The sequence below is a fragment of the Festucalex cinctus genome, chromosome 1, assembly GCF_051991245.1.
Source record: "Festucalex cinctus isolate MCC-2025b chromosome 1, RoL_Fcin_1.0, whole genome shotgun sequence".
Lineage (NCBI taxonomy): Eukaryota > Metazoa > Chordata > Actinopteri > Syngnathiformes > Syngnathidae > Festucalex > Festucalex cinctus.
Genome location: NC_135411.1, coordinates 2,962,182 through 2,981,483, shown reverse-complemented (window position 1 = coordinate 2,981,483; position 19,302 = coordinate 2,962,182). Strand labels below are relative to the sequence as shown.

The 19,302-nt window shown below is 40.2% G+C and overlaps 2 protein-coding genes across 2 annotated transcripts in view; one reads left to right on the top strand and one right to left on the bottom strand.

The window, feature by feature from the left end:
- Positions 1–19,302, top strand: part of LOC144007179 (uncharacterized) — a 337,746-nt gene that overhangs the window by 16,231 nt on the left and 302,213 nt on the right. The gene's annotated exons all lie outside the window — the stretch shown is intronic.
- Positions 1–19,302, bottom strand: part of LOC144007685 (uncharacterized) — a 33,703-nt gene that overhangs the window by 10,683 nt on the left and 3,718 nt on the right. Inside the window, exons 2-3 of the mRNA XM_077507522.1 lie at positions 12,359–13,467; positions 4,287–4,598 (exon numbers count right to left, since the gene is read on the bottom strand). Coding sequence (XP_077363648.1) covers positions 4,287–4,598; positions 12,359–13,467 — 1,421 coding nt within the window. The remainder of the gene's footprint in view (positions 1–4,286; positions 4,599–12,358; positions 13,468–19,302) is intronic.

Genomic DNA, 19,302 nt, shown 5'->3' with positions numbered 1-19,302 from the left:
GGCGAAGCAATGTAAATAGCAGCTCTGTTTTTGAGGACCTGCACACGCAGTCACAGCACGGGAGGAAACGCAAGAATTTCCTCAAGTCTCACCATTGTTTTTGATTTCGGAGCGTTGGCAGAGCAGAATCTGTAAGTCATAACGCTTTGACGTATTTGTGTTTATGATTATTTTAGGTTTCTCGGTGGTGAACTTTCTTTGAAAAGGCGGTGACTCGATGCTATTAGCCGTTAGCTGCTAACCTGTGCTAAAGTTATTGTTGGCCTACTTGTGTTCGTTAAATGGTATTGCTCACACTGTACACGTATTTGTAGACAGAAGCACTTATGTCTTTGTTTTAATCTGTATGTTGCAGTTTCACAAAATAGGAAAGAAGGAAGTAAAGATATATAGCAACCACGTGTCTTAATTTGGAACTCTTTCACATGTTTAGCTCGCTGCCTAAGTTGTGCTAACTGAGGGCAGAAGATATATATATATATATATAGTCGATTAAAATTTGTAATCATAATTAATCGCATTACTTCAATAATTAACTGACAATTAATTGCACATTATTCACAAATTTTATATCTCTATTTATATCTAAATTTACAATTAAAAGTACATTTTTTTCCCCCGAATTTAAATATGGTTGTATTTTTTAGGCATTGATAAACTAAAACTAAAAAACTAAACTAAACTTAAAAAAAAAAAAAAAAAAAAAAAGTTAAACACAATAAAATATGTACTTTACTGTAAAACCAAACCAAATGTGTTAGTGATTTGTTTTGGTCATTTTTCTGTCACTACAACATGGCATAATTGCATTTGTAAGACAATGGTGACAGCTCAGTGCATTTTTCTTTTCATATTAGGAGCTGCCTAATTTTTATATGAAGTAACTTGTGAAATTATGCACATTTTTTAAAACTGTAAAATACAACACAGTCCCCACAAATGTATGCATTCACTGATGCTTTTATTTTGTTAAGTGAAATAGGATGTGCATTGTAAAAGGACAAATTTTTACTGCATAGCAACCAGAAACGATCGATGTGTTCTTTTCATATTAAGAGTTCTTTACTTTTAAAGTAACTTGCGAGTTTCTGCACATTTTAAAATTGTAAAATACAACTTGACGCCACTCCCCACAAATAGATGCAGTAGAATTTAGTGAACAAACTTTTACCCTTACGAGTAATCCATCTTGTTCGGTGAGACGAATAAACATTTGGTTTCCCCGTCATAACAGCCCTCTGAGATAAACCCTGAGGACTGCAACAAAACTGAGTTTTGACACCCCTGAGCTAGTCTAACAGCACAACAACCTCCCAAAATCCCCACTTAACTGGCATTGCTGCTTGAAAGCGCCATCTTTTCTGTCATATGTGTGCACGTAAGGACCCAATATTATTTGTTGAACAGTTGTGATTCTTTCATAAACAATGAATTATACAAGTTTCCTCCTGTAAACGTCATGTAACATATCATTTATATGCCTTTAAGGCAAGTTGGAAAATGTCCGAAGTCCTCTTGTTTTTAACAAATTTAAATCACCATAAATCACGCTGTCCATGGAACTGAGTGATTAAAAAAAAGGGGTCCTCAAAGTGGACATACCGTCCACCCACTGACGAGATGGTAGGAGCAAGATGGCCGCCCTGTGGCTTCAACGGCTTGCACGGGCGTGTAAGGGCTATCTGCTATCCAGTCATATATACAGGTCGGTGTGCTCGTGCTACTCTGTAGTGGTGCCCCCTGCAGTCTACTCTGTGTACCTCAATGGGCCAAATTTGGCATTGACTCGCGATCAGTTGCGTTATTTTTTTGACACACTAATTTGTGCATAATTAATTAACCTAAAATAATGTGTTCAACCGACAGCCTTTTAATATGTAAATAAGGCAAACTACATATGAACGGACATTTACATGTCAACATGACAGATTATATTAGACCCCTTCAAAGTTTGGAAACAATGTGACGCAATTTAAAGGGCGGGGCGCAAGCTGGAGACAAAAACACCTCAGTGGCGTGTGGTTCTAACACCGGTCAGCATATTTTCATAGAAAGTTCACGTCGAAAAGGACGCGCAAAACGGCCATTTGAGTTCATATGTGAGTAAACTGATAAAAAAAAATATAATAGTATAAACAGACAACCAGCCTTGTTGACTTCTCACTGCACTTTGTTGCCTCCAGCGGTTGTTTTTGCCTCCAGTAAACACCGTGACATCATCGTGACGTAGGCCATGAAGGGGTCCACAGCCGTCAAATTCAATTTCACAATAAGACACATGCAACACACAATACAAGTACACAGATCAATCATTCATTTAGCGGTAGAAATTTCTGCACCATTTTAAATGTCAATTCCTAAATGAGATCATATTAACTCTTTGCAATCCGCGGACGAACTAGTTCGTCATGTGACACCCGGTGGGCGTCACCCGCAGACGAGAAAGTTCGTCAAATCAGTTTTTTTTTTTTTAATGAATGGGTGGATGAGACTCTTGGGCAGTTTCCCTCTGAATATTAAGCCCGTGAAGCACTGTAGTGACGAACTGTGCCCTCTTGATGGCAGTGATGGTCTCTTTACACGAGAAGGATGTGATTTCCTAGTAAAGGCGGAGTGTTGTGGAGTGGTGGGGGCCGGTGGCTGGGGGAGAAAAGACGAGTGCTAACGGCGGCTAACCGGAGGCCGCTAAAAACAAAAGCTCACGCTTTTGAGCAGAGCGTTTGTCACGATCGGTCAAGAGATGACGAATAGAAAGATCAAGGAGCCGGATTCTGCATAAGAGTGTGAGAAAAGCGACAAAAACGTCACGGGCGCCCACTTCAGAAGCCACCGCCTCCGGCGTTCTCTGAGACACGGAGTGAAAGTTTGCATCGTCGTATCTCTGACCAGTCCACGTCATCTGACGAGGAATCCGTGACGAATTTGGCGAACTCGAGCCGCCTTCACCAGTTGAACAGATCAGTTCAAGTGTGGCAAAGGTAGCAGCAGCAGCGATTTATCGCCGAAAGCTCCTGGAAGCCCCGGAGGTAAGCTGACGTTTAGCATTCTGTAAATCGAGTGATCACAATTGTACTAGTTCAGTATATTGAATGTGACAGGGATGAAATAACTTGGATGGATGAGAATATTCACAGACATGCTTCTGTATACTGTATGTGCAATGTCTGTCACCTCGTACTAACTAACGCATGTTGCACAACATTCGATTACAGTTGGGGCAGCGTACACAAATGGCCCCTTCGCAGTCACACGCAGTGCGACCAAGAGGTTAAAAAAACAATCACAATACCTTGCAACAATAATAAAAATTACATCTTGATCACAGTATTTTCTGTAATTTACAGAAGCAGCTACTACACTGGCAGAGGCACAAGCGTGTGAACATCTTGCAGTGTCCCCCTGAACGCAGAAGAAAGCTTCACACGCGATCACACAAATGACACTATTGGGTTTCAAAACAAAACCCATGCACCCATTCATGCATGCATATTTCGTAAATAACCCCAAATTTGTAAATAGTTTATCAAATGTGAAAATGGAGCTGTTATTTCCCTGTATAGTACGTAAATAGCGCACACGCACGAGCACGCACACGCACAAGCACGCACACACATGCACAAACATTCCTGTAAAGAATCAACATTTTGTAAATAGTTTGTGAAATATTGATGTTTACACACGCTATCAGATATGTAAATAAATCCTTATTTTGCTATCAAAAACACATTTTCATTTTGTTTTTTCATGTTTTATGGAAGGCAAGGACTGTTGAGATATTTGAGATGTCACTAAACCAAAAAATATTACTGTAAAAGTCACTGTTTTGCAGAAAATGCATCATTTCACAAAAAGCTTCATTTCTCCTTATTTTGCCCGAGATTCTTGAATTATGTCAAATCAAGCCATTTTCAAATGATGATTACTAAAGAACAGAATAAGGTAGAATCATACTTTTTTTTCTAATGAAAGAGGAGACCCCAATCTTTCAAACGACACCCACCATGTCTATTTAGTCATAGCACACAATATTCTAATAAGCATTGAAAATGGGTGAAAATGTGCAAAATCTGGTGGGATTCTGGAGTTACCTTGTCAGAAAATGCGTGGGACTGAAAGAGTTAAGCTTCATTCATCAACTGCTTTTCTCATCAGCACACTGGTGCCTCTCAGCGTTGCCCTTTGTTGTGAATCTGACCACAAACTGAGCAAGAAAATGGTTTCTCTCCAGTGTGGGGTCTTGTGTGGATTTTAAATTTTTCCTTCTAAGGAAATTTCTTATCACAAACTGAGCAAGCAAAAGGCTTCTCGCCAGTGTGGGTTCTTGTGTGTCTTTTTAAGTGTACCCTCTGAGCAAAATTTTGACCACAAACTGAGCAAGCAAAAGGCTTCTCTCCAGTGTGGGTTCGGGTGTGCCTTTTTAAGTTTGCATTTTGAGCAAAATTTTTACCACAAACTGAGCAAGCAAAAGGCTTCGCTCCAGTGTGGGTTCTTGTGTGTGTTTTTAAGTGTCCCTTGAGAGCAAATTTTCGACCACAAACTGAGCAAGCAAAAGGCTTCTCTCCAGTGTGGGTTCTTGTGTGTTTTTTTAAGTGTCCACTCTGAGCAAAATTTTGACCACAAACTGAGCAAGCAAAGGGCTTCTCTCCAGTGTGGGTTCTTGTGTGTATTTTTAAAATTCCCTTCTCAGAGAAACTTCGACCACAAACTGAGCAGACAAAGGGTTTATGACCAGTGTGGCCCATCGCATGATTTCTCAATTGAGACTTGAAACCAAAGGTTTTTCCACACTGAGAACATTTCCACTGTTTGCCATCAGTGTGACATGTCACATCATCGTCACACTGTTCATCGTCAGCAGTGTGAGGAGCGTCTTCACCATCTGACATGAGAGCTAACCGGCTGTCATCATCTTCTGTCATTTGTTGTCTTGAGCTGCTGCTTGGAGACTCCGCCCCTTTGTTCTCTTCATATTGACGTTCATCTTCAGTCTTCAAATGGACACCAGTCACGGGACACTCTGTGAAGTCCTCCTCCTCTTTAATGTATGGTGGCAGCTGCTCCTCTTTTTTGATGTTGGGAGGCTGTTGCCGCTTCTCTTCTTTAACTTGCAGAGGCTCCAAGTCCTCCTCCTGTTTCACGCCAGGGAACTCTGGCTCCTGCCGCTCAGGACAAATATATTTTTCACCGACATCTGCGAGACACAAGATACACATGGTTTGGTAAAGTTAATGCATTGTGATGTTATGTATTTTATCTTGAAGTTTATCACATGGGCCACATGAGTGAATGAATAACAAATCTATACACAAGTATTTTTTTTTTTTTTACTTTTAGACTTTTTTTTTTTAACTCAACAAGTGAGTCACATCCTTTCAGGGCAATTCCCAAATGATTCCACAAATTAACACCTTTAACACATACACACCTTTGCTTAATATTTGTTCTTGTTTTTTTTTTTTTTTTTTTTTTTTTTTATAGACATGTGCACCCCTTATATCATAAGGACTGTGTCTAATTTGGTGCTAATTTAAACTCAACCAAGTCATAAAATTTCATTGTATTTAATTTAATAAATAATGGATGTGTTGATTCTGTATATTTTGATTAATTAATAATTCTTATAGCTCTCTTTTGCAATTTGAATACAGAGTTGGTGTTTGTTTTATTTGCATTTGCCCAGATTTCCACACAATAGGTCAGATATTGTAATAATAATGAACTGTATAATGTATATAATGAGTTCATGTTCAGGACATCCTTAGTTTTATAGAGTATCCCTTTGATTTTTCACATTTTCCTTTTAACATTTTCTATGTGTGGCTTCCAAAATAATTTATCATCAATAACTACTACAAGGAATTTGTTTTCATACACCCTTTCTATTTCAATTGAATTAACTAGGGCTGGGTTCAAAATATTGATACATCGATATCGTATAGATACGCCTTTTCATATCCCAATATCGATACATAAAGCCATGTATAGATATATCGACCCCGCCCCCAACACACACACACACACACACACCCCATTCAACACATACAAACACTGCTTCCGAGCCCGTGTCACTTACACGGAGGAAGCCAGTATCGATCATCTCCCCACCCACCCCATCCCCTCAACCACCATTGGAACATTTGCACAAAAAAACAATGAATGAGTGTCAGTGTTTTTGGTCACTTTTTTTACATAGCCTGTACTGTGGTTGTCATTGATTTAAATAATTATTATTTTTGTTTTTATAAGGCCACGTTAAATAAAACAAGTATTAATGTAACTGCAATTAATTCAATTCTTAATTAGAGATAGACCGATATGCTTTTTTCAGGGCCGATACCGATTATCGGTAGTCAAGGAGGCATTTAAAAAATGTCCAAGCTAACTCGACATCTGGCAACAGATTTATATGTTCCCAATTAACAAAGGACAAATCATGATGATAGGCTTGTTCATTAAAATTCTTTAAGTTCCGCTTAAAAATAATACGTGGTTTAGATTTGGGGATTTTTGTATCCCTGCACGCTGCAACAACACAATGATCACTCAGGTCATTACAAAAAACACCCACAGATGAAAATTTATGTGGAGCGTTTGTAAGAATTAAATCAATCAAGGTAGACTTCTCAGGACTTTTAATGTTTGGCCGAGTTGGATGATTGATCAACTGGCTTATATTAACAGAGTCACAGAAAGATTTAAATTCTTCAGAAGAAGTGTTTAACCAATCCCAATTCATGTCCCCTGCCATTAAAAGCTCATTGTAGTTTAATTTAGATAAAAGATATTTTAAAGATGACAATGTCTCCTTGGTGGCAGATGGAGGTCTATAACAACCAACAACAGTTATAGAAAGGGATTTGGCTATTACCAAATTCAAGGCCAGAAACTCCATCTGCTTAGGAATTGACTTAGACAAGACAACGAAAACATCAAATCTTGATTTAACATAGATGGCTACACCACCACCTTTTTTAGGCCTGTCAGTACGATAGACATTGTAGTCATTTCTGTTGATGTCATCATCTGTGATGCGTCTTGTCAGCCACGTTTCAGAGATGATCGCAATGTCTGCATCTGTTGATCTAATCCAGATTTTGACTGTATCCATTTTAGGTAGTAAACTACGCACGTTAAGATGAACAATTTTAAGGCCAGACACTGAATTAAAATCAGAAGGAGTCTGGATACATTGCAGATCAGGTCCAGGGTTTGGTTGCACATTTCCAGATAGTAGTAAAAGTAGAACAATCATCAATCTTTGTTTCACATTACATTTTGACACAAAGTTTTTGTATGTTGAAGTAGAGCAATTCTTTTCACAAAGCGAAAGCGTGAGGTCATATAAAGCGAGAGCATTTTGGAGTTTAAGTAATTCCTTGGGTACCTCAGTCCAGCAGTTTAAGACCCAGACCAAATGAATCTGAGGTTGCTCATAAGCAACATTAGAGTCAGTGCCACCATAATAATTGTCCCGAAAACACAACACATTGTGATGGGTACTCACCCAGGGAACATTGTTGAGTCTCATGTCCCAAGTTGCCAACAAACATATTAAAATAATAAAAAACGCCATTGTCCTTCACTGCAAAGAAAGATTGCAGGCTCAGGCTAGTGAGCTCAGCTCCAGGAGGGGCGTGGGCCTCCAAGCCCAGTCTCAAGAGGGATGTTGCAGGCCCAAGCTAGTTAGCTCAACTCCGGGAGGGACGTTGGCCTCCAAGCCAAGTCTCAAGAGGGATGTTGCAAGCTCAAGCTAGTTAGCTCGGCTCCAGGAGGAATGTGGGCCTCCAAACCCAGTCTCTAGGGGGATGTTAAAGGCTCAAGCTAGTTAGCTCGGCCCCAAGTGATGCAGCAGGCCCAAGCCTGTTAGCCAGACTCAGATAATAGCAGTATTTTTAAACTTAAAATTAAAAAGTCCACAGTTCACTTAAAACATCCAAAGGGATTATCTATAAAAAAAAATAATCAACTTCAACTTATTAAAACAAATTCAGATGCAATAAAATCCATTAAAACATCTCAAATCCAGAGAGACACTGAGCAGACAATACACATGCCGCCATCTCGATTTCAATTATTACCAAAATAATCGTGATGATTAGTTTTCCATAATAGAGCAGGCCTAGTTGTGATGTGAATATGTGTATCTTGTGCTCATCTTTCCCTTTAATTTTCTATTTCAGGCAGGATATACTGAAACGAAGATTGAGGTGTGATTTCCCCCAGCTGGTTTTTCACACCCCTTTCCAGCGCAACACCTCTGAAATGTTTTTTGTAGACACTTTATCAACAACTGACAAACTTTTAGACAGGGTACCTCAGTCATCAGATACATCAACTACTGAGTCTACTGACGTAAGCCAAGAAAGTGACACTAACACATCTGGTACAACATCAGGTTGGAAAATCACATGGCATACGAGGACACTTTACAGTGCAGGGCTGTAAAATCTGCCATTTTGTTTGTTTCATTATCAAGATGTTAACTCTCCATTGGAACACTTTTCAAGCAAAAAATAAAAAGTGTATTCAATTTTTCCACAACACAGACCTTTGTTAAATTGGTCTGCCCAAAAAAAAAAAAAAAGAGCCGTTCCAATGAAGTTCCATGGTTTTATTGTGAATGTACATTTGATTTTTATTTGATTCTTTTTTTATTAATATTTTTTGTGTGGGGGGCAGGGGTGGGGGCTATAAATGACATGCTGTGACATAATCTGATACTTTAAAAAATATTCTATATGTTACAATAATCTGGGCTCTGAATGTATCTATTTTCATCTAGTCCATTTTGCCTTGTTCCAAGTTTGTGGTGCATTGTAGTATTTTCAGCCATTTTTGGCCGATGTATGTTGCTTCTTGTGCACCTTTCATTACATAGTAGGTTGTGAATTGTTTTTATATATGAAACATAAACATAGCTAAATGTAACATTCGTGTGCTGGTCTCACTTCTAGTTGAAGCTTTTTTTTTTGTTTTGTTTTTTTGGCACAAATGTGATATATTTAATGATCTAAATTCACATGAGTACACCAAACCACCAATACTTGTTTCTGATGTTAGGTATATTTATTCATAACATCTGGGAATGATTTTATGTTGCCAAATTTAATGAAAGACGTTTTATGACCAAAAACTGCAGCACAAGATTTTCGTTTTTTGTTATTTACCTATATATGCATTTCTGGCTTGTGACAAAACTGGGGCAGGAAAACATTGGGTGAACTTTTAACCCAAAGTTCAGAAGGGTATTATCTATCAAAAAATGCATTGAACAAGTCGTGCCCAGACAGTGGAGCGAAACTCATTTTCTAGGCACTTTTGTGGGGTTCACCCCAAGGCCGAAGCGTCTCTTCGAGCACACTACCGTAAATCCTAGAAAAGGGCGAACAGAAAAAATGAAGTGCGGCTGACTTGACCGCGTAAAAAGAAAAGGCGGCTAACTTTACCTCAGTTGTAGCTCTGCTAAATCCAATTCTCATCGACTGAGAAATGTACCAAACCGACTGAAGAAAAAAACTGTGTATCGTAACAAAGTGACCCGGTGAAGAGTCATTACAGAAATAAAAACTTACATATGGTTGAAAAGTGTCGATGAAACAAGTGACAAACCTGCTCTGTTCAACACAACTCGAGGCTGCTTGTAAACGGCGTCCAGCAGTTGACGTTGTCGCTCGTTGTCCTCCTGTGCTCCACAAAGCTCCTCTTCGTACTTGACTTTCGCCATTGTGAACATCTTCACACGATATTCACGACACTTTACGCTCACGATTGACGTCTGCTGAGCCAATTTGTCGATAGCAAACGCGTCTCGGTTTTTGGCGCCTAGCAAGCTAAGCTAAGCTAAGATAAGCTAAGCTAATACAAGACAAAATAAAGAGGGCCGAGAGATACGATTGAAACAGACACGAAACGGAGCAATTATGTTTGACTTCAATAAAGTAGTGACGGGGCAAAGTGTCGATGTGTCAGTTCGTTCCGTACGAATTCGTGTTGAATTATTTTTATAGTGAAGCCGAGCGTAAACGCGTCGTGCCTGGAATGGAGTCGCTCTTCTGCTACCACGTGAAATCTACGGCAATCACAGTTGGACAAATCTCATGTCACGAAAATGTTAATATTTAATTTTACTTTATTTTTTTTTTTAAAAACTCATAAAATTATACGTTTAATTCTAGATTCATTTGGATAATAAAAATAAATAGACCTTTAAACTGCACTGGACAAATAAGAAGAAACATGTTTACTTCCTGTACATACGAGTAGCCCAGTTTAGTTTTTATTTTTTTAAATCTCTATTCACTCAATCAGTATACAAACTATTGGGGGGGAAATAATACAATCATTGTATACACTATAAACAATTAGAACATAGAACACGCCAGGGAAGTTAATCATACAAAAGCTAAACCAAATAAAATCAATAGTATAACTGAAAGAAAAGAAAATAGTTTGATACAAAATCATATAAATAAATGATAAGTTTGCAATAGTTATACGTTTTTACAGCTTTTGGACACAGACAACCAGACAGTGACAAAAAAATAATTTCTCATGGATACAAAAATAAAAACTAAAAAATAAAGGATGGTTTCTTATGTGTAAATTTAGACTTATAAATGTAAAACTTCGCTAGAATAATCATAAGATTTATCAAATGAAACTGTGAATAGACATTATTATCAAATTCAAACATACCAAAATAATACATGCTTCCAAAGTAAGGAGAAATCTGGATAAATGTGGATTATAATGAATTGTGATTAATGTACCCCAGAATTATGAGTAGCACAGTTTGTTTTTTTTTTTGTGTTTTTTTTTTAAAACATCCTTGCTGTTTTACCTCAGACTGTAAATCTGTAAATCCACCCAAGAGTCTCTGGTCTTTTTTTTTTTTTTTTTTTTTTAAGCTTTGAGCCAGGAAAAGTTCTAGTCGAGTGCCGGCAAATTCTATGCACTATTGACTACACTTTTTCTTTTCTTGCTCGGCCAAATATCGCTGCCAAAAGTCAGGTGAGTTGTATCCGTAATTGACCTTTTGCAAACTCCGCCCCCCCAAACGAGCATTGACCAATCACACATTTAGCAACCGTTGCTATGTAAGCATAGTCCGTCAAGCTTTACTCAGCTCTCGATGACGTCCATAGTCTGATTGATTTTATTTGATGGCTTACGAGACTGCTAACCACCATAAAACTTTACGGAAGAAGAGTGACAACCATTAACAAGCTCCGGACCTCCAAAATGATGAAGCGGTGTGCCTACGGAGTATGTAAATCGGACTGTGCTAAGGTAAGACTATGCTAACTCTATCGGGCTAACTAGCTAGCTGTAGTGTAGTTTGCTTTCCGGGCAATAACTGTCACAAAACGATATCAAAGTTATTGTCGTTACTATTAATGAATAAAATATATTACTAGAATGTCATTGCCATCTAAGTAAAGCTTGTTCAGTCAGTGGTTAATGTTAGTTTAATGTCTTCTGTTAGCTTTTGCATTCGTCTAAATGTTGAGAGCTAACGTTAACACAAAGCTTCGTCAAGTTTGGCAAACTTAAGCGTCCTAATAAGTGCCCCGAGCTTATCTTGTTTTCATTTTTCATGCAGCATTTTGTGAACGGACACCCGTCTCCGGAGTATCCCAACCAGCCATATAACCTTAACTACATCCATGGCTAGGGTGACATAAATATTTTTTTTATGATGGACAAAGAATAACAATGACTGATATGATGCTTTCAAAGACAAAAAAAAACACACACACTAATGTTTAGCTAGCTATAAACACAGAGGTTTAGCTAACTTGCTGATCTAACAGTAATCCTCATATTTTAACAATACTAGACTAATATATGTCAACATGACAAGATTATAGCCGTCAGTTATAATCTGCAGCCACTTGTCAGGTTGATGTTACGTTTTCAAAACAAACTCAATTTCAAAATAGGTTAAGACACATACAACACACAATACAAGTACACAGATCAATCATTCATTTAGCGGTAGAAATTTCTGCACCATTTTAAACGTCAATTCCTAAATGAGATCATATAAAGCTTCATTCATCAACTGCTTTTCTCACCAGCACACTTGTGCCTCTCAGCGTTGCCCTTTGTTGGGAATCTTTGACCACAAACTGAGCAAGAAAATGGTTTCTCATCAGTGTGGGTCTTTGTGTGTCTTTTTAACGTTACATTAACAGTAAATTTTTTTACCACAAACTTAGCAAGCAAAAGGCTTCTCTCCAGTGTGGGTTCTTGTGTGTCTTTTTAAGTGTACCCTCTGAGCAAAATTTTGACCACAAACCAAGCAAGCAAAGGGCTTCTCTCCAGTGTGGGTTCTTGTGTGTCTTTTTAAGTGTACCCTCTGAGCAAAATTTTGACCACAAACCGAGCAAGCAAAGGGCTTCTCTCCAGTGTGGGTTCTTGTGTGTCTTTTTAAGTGTACCCTCTGAGCAAAATTTTGACCACAAACTGAGCAGGCAAAGGGCTTCTCTCCAGTATGGATTATTGTGTGTGTTTTTAAGTGTCCCTTGCAAGCAATTTTTTTACCACAAACCGAGCAAGCAAAGGGCTTCTCTCCAGTGTGGGTTCTTGTGTGTGTTTTTAAGTATCCCTTGGAAGAAAAATTTTGACCACAAACTGAGCATGCAAAGGGGTTCTCTCCAGTGTGGGTTCTTGTGTGTATTTTTAAGTTTCCCTTGAAAGAAAAATTTTGACCACAAACCGAGCAAGCAAAAGGCTTCTCTCCAGTGTGGGTTCTTGTGTGTCTTTTTAAGTGTCCCTTGCGAGCAAATTTTCGACCACAAACTGAGCAAGCAAAAGGCTTCTCTCCAGTGTGGATTCGTGTGTGCGTTGTTAAACTTCCCTTCTCAGAGAAACTTTGACCACAAATTGAGCAAGCAAAGGGCTTCTCTCCAGTGTGGGTTCTTGTGTGTGTTTTTAAGTGTTCCTTGCGAGCAAATTTTCGACCACAAACTGTGCAAGCAAAGGGTTTATCACCAGTGTGGCCCATCGCGTGTCTTCTCAATTGAGACTTGGAACCAAAGGTTTTTCCACACTGAGAACATTTCCACCGTTGGCCATCAGTGTGACATGTCACATCATCGTCACACTGTTCATTGTCAGCAGTGTGAGGAGCGTGTGACGCGTCTTCACCATCTGACATGAGAGCTAACCGGCTGTCATCATTTTCTGTCATTTGTTGTCTTGAGCTGCTGCTTGGAGACTCCGCCCCTTTGTTCTCTTCATATTGACGTTCATCTTCAGTCTTCAAATGGACACCAGTCACGGGCAACTCTGTGAAGTGCTCCTCCTCTTTAATGTATGGTGGTAGCTGCTCCTCTTTTTTGATGTTGGGAGGCTGTTGCCGCTTCTCTTCTTTAACTTGCAGAGGCTCCAAGTCCTCCTCCTGTTTCACGCCAGGGAACTCTGGCTCCTGCCGCTCAGGACAAATATATTTTTCACCGACATCTGCGAGACACAAGATACACATGGTTTGGTAAAGTTAATGCATTGTGATGTTATGTATTTTATATTGAAGTTTATCACATGGGCCACATGAGTGAAAGAATAACAAATCTGGCAAATGTTACGTCTCATCTGCATTCTGTTCCAGAAATCACTTAACATAACTATAACCCTGATTGTTCCGGACATAAAAAATATTACATTGAATCTTTGATTTTTTTTATTGAACATATAAACATACAAACAGCAGAGAAACAAAGAATTAAAAAAGAAAAGAACCCCATAAAATCATCAATCAATCACAGTTTACGTGTTCAAAAGGGATTACGAAGAAGTTAAAAACTTCTCTCGTCCTACCCTTTATACATGATATATTTAGACTTATTTCATTATTAATACAATACGAGGTTAATATTTCTAAAAATAAAATGTATAAACCTGGTTATGAATACAAGTGCACTTGTACATGAAATTCCTAGACATATGCAATAATACATTTATGAATCATAGACTCATACTCAAAAATACAATTTTCATGCTCTTATCTGACACTAGTAATTTTTTTTTTAACTTTGCTTTTAAACCATTTTTTTAAACTCAACAAGTGAGTCACATCTTTTCAGGTCAATTCCCAAATGATTCCACAAATTAACACCTTTAACAGATACACACCTTTGCTTAATATTTCTTCTTGTTTTGGGTTTATATATATATCACCTTATATCTTTTTTTTCCCTCTATTTTATTCAACATATAAACAGGCAAACAGCAGAGATAAGAAAAAAAACAACAGAATCAAAAGAAATGAAAATCCCCAAAAAATAATCATTCAATCAATCATAACTTACGTGTTCAAAAGGGAGTAGGAAGAAGTTAGAAACTTATCTAGTCCTACCCATTTTACTAAATATATTTAAACTTATTTCATTATTAATACAATACTAATCTACTTGTGACGGAGCGTCAGTAACTGTCCGCCACTCTCCGACGGGGCACGCTGCCGTCTAGCTGAGAGGAGCAGCTACTTAGCTAGCTAGCCTTAGGCTAGCTCGCTAAGGGGTATGGCGGCGCATGAGCATGCTGCGGCTTCAAGCTCTCCCCATTTGTGCGTGTTTTTCGTGTTTTTTATGTGTATTTTTGTAAGCTGTTCGAGTGTACCGGACTTTAAAATCAACTTTAACCGGGTGGACTTGTTAAACATCGGCTTCCAGCAGAAAATGACTGTTTGTGGCGACTTTCATCGCATGCATGATATTCCGGATGAGATAGTGAGACCAGCGGGGTCTCCGTGGATTGTTATCGGGTCTGGTAGGCGACGGAGGCGGCGCCGCGAGAGGAAGCAGAAGCGTGGCTGCAGAGCTGGCCTGCTAACTCGGCTCAGGAAACAGCCACTCAAACCATCGCTGCCAAGCATTTACCTCTCAAACGCCAGATCCATGGTGAACAAGACGGACGATTTGGATTTACAGCTGGCTGGAAGTAGTCACGTTCAAGAATGCAGCACGTTAATCATTACGGAGACGTGGCTGCACTCACAAATACCCGACGCTGCGATGCAGCTAGCCGGCCGCACGCTACACAGATCGGACAGGACCAGCGACTCCGGGAAAAGGAGAGGTGGTGGCCTTTGCATCTACGTGAATGAAGGTTGGTGTAATAACAGCACTGTACTGGACAAACATTGCTCCCCGGACCTGGAATTCATGTCGGTGAGATGCAGACCCTTCTTCTTACTAAGAGAGCCAGCTGTTATTATCATCACTGCCGTCTACATACCACCGGATGCTTTTGTAAAAACCTCTCTTTTTCTCTACTGCTTGACGCTATAAACAATCATCTGTATGCCTACCCAAACGGCGCGCACATCATCGCAGGAGATTTTAATCAGGCAAATCTCAAAACTGTTTTACCAAAATTTTACCAGCACGTGAAATGTCCAACAAGAGGTGATAAAACATTGGATCATGTGTACTCTAACATTAAGAGTGCATACAGAGCCATACCCCTCCCCCACCTGGGACAGTCTGATCACATCTCACTGTTCCTGGTCCCAGCATACACCCCTCTCAGCCGTCAAAGCAAGCCCAAAAGACAGACCATTATCACCTGGCTTGACGACGCCCTCCCCCGACTCCAGGACTGCTTTGAACAGACACAGTGGGAGACTTTCCACCACGAAGACCTGGCCACATTCACAGATACAGTACTGTCTTACATCAGGTACTGCATGGGCACGGTTACGGTGGAGAAGATCATCCAGGTGTACCCAAACCAGAAGCCGTGGATGACGAGCCAAGTCCGCTTGCTTCTCCGGGCCCGGGATGCATCCTTCAGATCAGGCAACGGTGCACTCTACAGCGCAGCTCGTGCCAACCTGAGGAGAGGCATCAAGACCGCCAAAGCAACCTACAAGGAGAAGATAGAAGGGCAACTCAACAACCCCCGACAGATGTGGCAGAGCATACAGTCCCTCACAAACTACAAGGGTTGTGCTGCGACTCCTGGGGACTCAGATGCGGCATTAGCAGAGGAGCTAAACAGTTTCTTTGCTCGCTTTGAGTCCCAAACTCAGAACTCAGTCACACCACCCCATCCTCTATTACAACTTCCACCAACTTCTGGCACCACCTCACTGATTGTAGCGGTGGAAGACGTGAGACGTGTGCTCCGTGCTGTCAACCCCAGGAAGGCCACAGGACCGGACGGTGTACCGGGGAAAGTACTTAAGGCATGTGCTGACCAACTAGCACCAGTATTCACGGATATTTTTAACCTGTCACTGGAACAAGCCCACATTCCAGCCTGCCTAAAATCAGCCGCCATCATCCCAGTCCCCAAGAAGTCACCCACAATAAATCTAACCGACTTCCGTCCAGTAGCACTCACCCCAGTCATCACAAAGTGTTTTGAAAAACTGGTATTAAGACACATCAAAGCTTGTCTCCCCTCCACTCTCGATCCATATCAGTTGGCATATCGGCCAAATAGATCCACTGAGGATGCAATAACAATCGCCCTCCACGCTGCACTGAGCCATCTTGAGAAAAGGGGAAGCTATGTCAGAATGGTCAGAATGCTTTTTATTGACTACAGCTCAGCCTTTAATACAATAATACCGGACATTCTTATCCCCAAGTTGTCTAACCTGGGGCTCCCGCCCTCCACTTGCTCTTGGATTAAGGACTTTCTGGTCGACCGACCCCAGCACGTCAAGCTGGGTCCCCGTCCCCATCTCTCATCCACCTGCACGCTGAGAACTGGCTCGCCTCAAGGCTGTGTCCTGAGCCCACTACTTTTCTCACTTTACGCACATGAATGTAGACCCACCCATTCTGAGAACATGGTTGTGAAATTTGCGGATGACACAACAGTGGTGGGGATGATTACAGAGGGAAATGAGTGAGTGGTGTGCCCTCAACAACTTAACAATGAACATTTCCAAAACAAAAGAACTCATTCTGGACTTCCGACGGAGCAAAACTGCCCCTGCCCCTCTGTACATCAACGGCGAAAGCGTGGAGCGTGTGGAGACCTTCAAATTCCTTGGGGTTCACATCTCTAAAGACCTCTCCTGGACAGCTAACACCACAGCACTAGTCAAAAGGGCACAGCAGAGATTGCACTTCCTGAGATTACTAAGGAAGGAGCAACTTAACACCAAACTGCTGGTGACCTTCTATAGATCAGCAATTGAGAGTCTGCTGACCTATGCTGTGTCAGTATGGCACTCAAGCTGCACAGAAGCGGACAGGAAGAGACTGCAAAGGGTCATCAACACAGCACAGAAGACCATCGGCTGCCTCCTACCTCCACTGACTACCATCTACAACTCCCGGTGTCTCGGTCAGGGCAAGGAAAATCATCAAGGACCATACACACCCCGGTTTCCACTTCTTCAGCCTGCTGCCCTCTGGTAGGCACTACAGAGCAATATCAGCAAAAACAAACAGACTCAGGGACAGTTTCTTTCCAAAAGCTGTCATCATACTCAACTCCACTATGCACTGAGAACCGACCTGGACTCATTTAAGGACTAGCATTGCACTTTTGCACATTTGTACATTGCAATATGTACAGTGGTTTTATACAGTATTGGTTTTATTTTATTTTTTAACCTATTTATTTTATTGTATATATTTTTATCTGTCTATTATGTGTGCACTTATGGCAGAGCTTTCATTTCATTGTACTTGTATAATGACAATAAAGGCTAATCTAATCTACGTGAGCGCGCGCAGCTTGCTCCTCGTTCTCGCGGAGACGAGCTCCGCCTAAACTGTTTTCACACAGCCGACACGTATTCCCCGTATTAGATATCTGCATAAACTGCTTACCCCTCACCCGGACTCTTTTTGTCTTCGCGGTTGTTGGTGCCGGGGGGGCGCGCTCTGTGCCGGCGCGTGATGCCGTGCCGTGGACGCTCGCCCGCATTCTGCGGGGTCGTGGGACAATGAACACTGGACCAAACCGAAGCACTTCCTGCATTGAACTTAAATAGCATATTTTGCCGCGCTTCAGCTGTCACCTGACTTTGGAGTGAACCATAACAGTAGTAGATCTATTAGGTGAATTGCTTTCTGTTTGAGGGAAGAAATTACGGGTAGTGAATGGAGGATTTTTGTTTTGAGGAATATATGCTGTAGATCAGGGGTGTCAAACATAAGGCCCGCGGGCCGGATCAGGCCCGCAAAGGGGTTTAATCTGGCCCGCGTGATGATTTTGTAAAGTAAAAAAATAAAATAAAAAATTGTAATGCCAGACTAATAAATCAGCCGGCCACAATCCAAACATAAATTCGTAATCTCACAAGCATTCCTCGGATGAGCAATGCAACTTGTACAAGGAATCGTCCTAGAGTCATTATTTTACACACAACCTAAAGTTAGGGTTTGTTTAAATTTTTCTGAAAAAATAAAAAATAAAAAATCATAGACCGACAAACGTGTAAATATGACACAAATTCAATTACTGGTAAGACAAATACAAATGAGAAAAATTAACATCCTTATATCTTCATTAATTGTGCCATACATTGCCTTCTGTGAACAATATATATGCAAAACTGGTAGATTTAAGACATGCGGAACTCATACAGGCAAAGTGTTGCCGTGTTCCATTGGCATTCGTGTTACTTTTTTGGAACAATAGATTACAGCTGAGCTCCGTAATTTAGGGCTGGTCCACAAATAGCGAAAATCTGCGTAGAATTGATGGCAATTGTTTTTATGTTATATACCATTATTTTACTGATTCGGCCCACTTGGTCATATATTTTCCTCCATGTGGCCCCTGACCTAATATGAGTTTGACACCCCTGCTGTAGATATTGTTCATTTACATATGCTTTAGCTGCTTTTTGTTCCTTTTTGTTTAATTTCTAAATGGTTTGTCCAGGGGGAGGGGCTAGAGCAGGGGTGTCAAACATAAGGCCCGTGGGCCGGATCAGGCCCACAAAGGGGTTTAATCCGGCCCGCGGGATGATATTGTAAAGTTAAAAAAAATAAATAAAAAAAATTGTAATTTTAAAATTGTACTCAGCCGGCCACAATCAAAATATATAAAATTTGCAATTTCACAAGCAGTCCTCAGATGAGCACTGCAACGGGGGAATCTTCATGGATGTCATTATTTTACATACAACTTAAAGTTATGGTTTGTTTAATTATTATTATTATTTTAAATCATAGACCGACATAAATTTATGAAATACGACACAAATTCAATTACTGTTAACACAAACGGATATGACAAGGATTAGCGTTCTTAGAACATCATTAACTGCGCCACGCAATGCATTCTGGGAACAATATATATGCAAAAGAGGTTGATTTAACACAT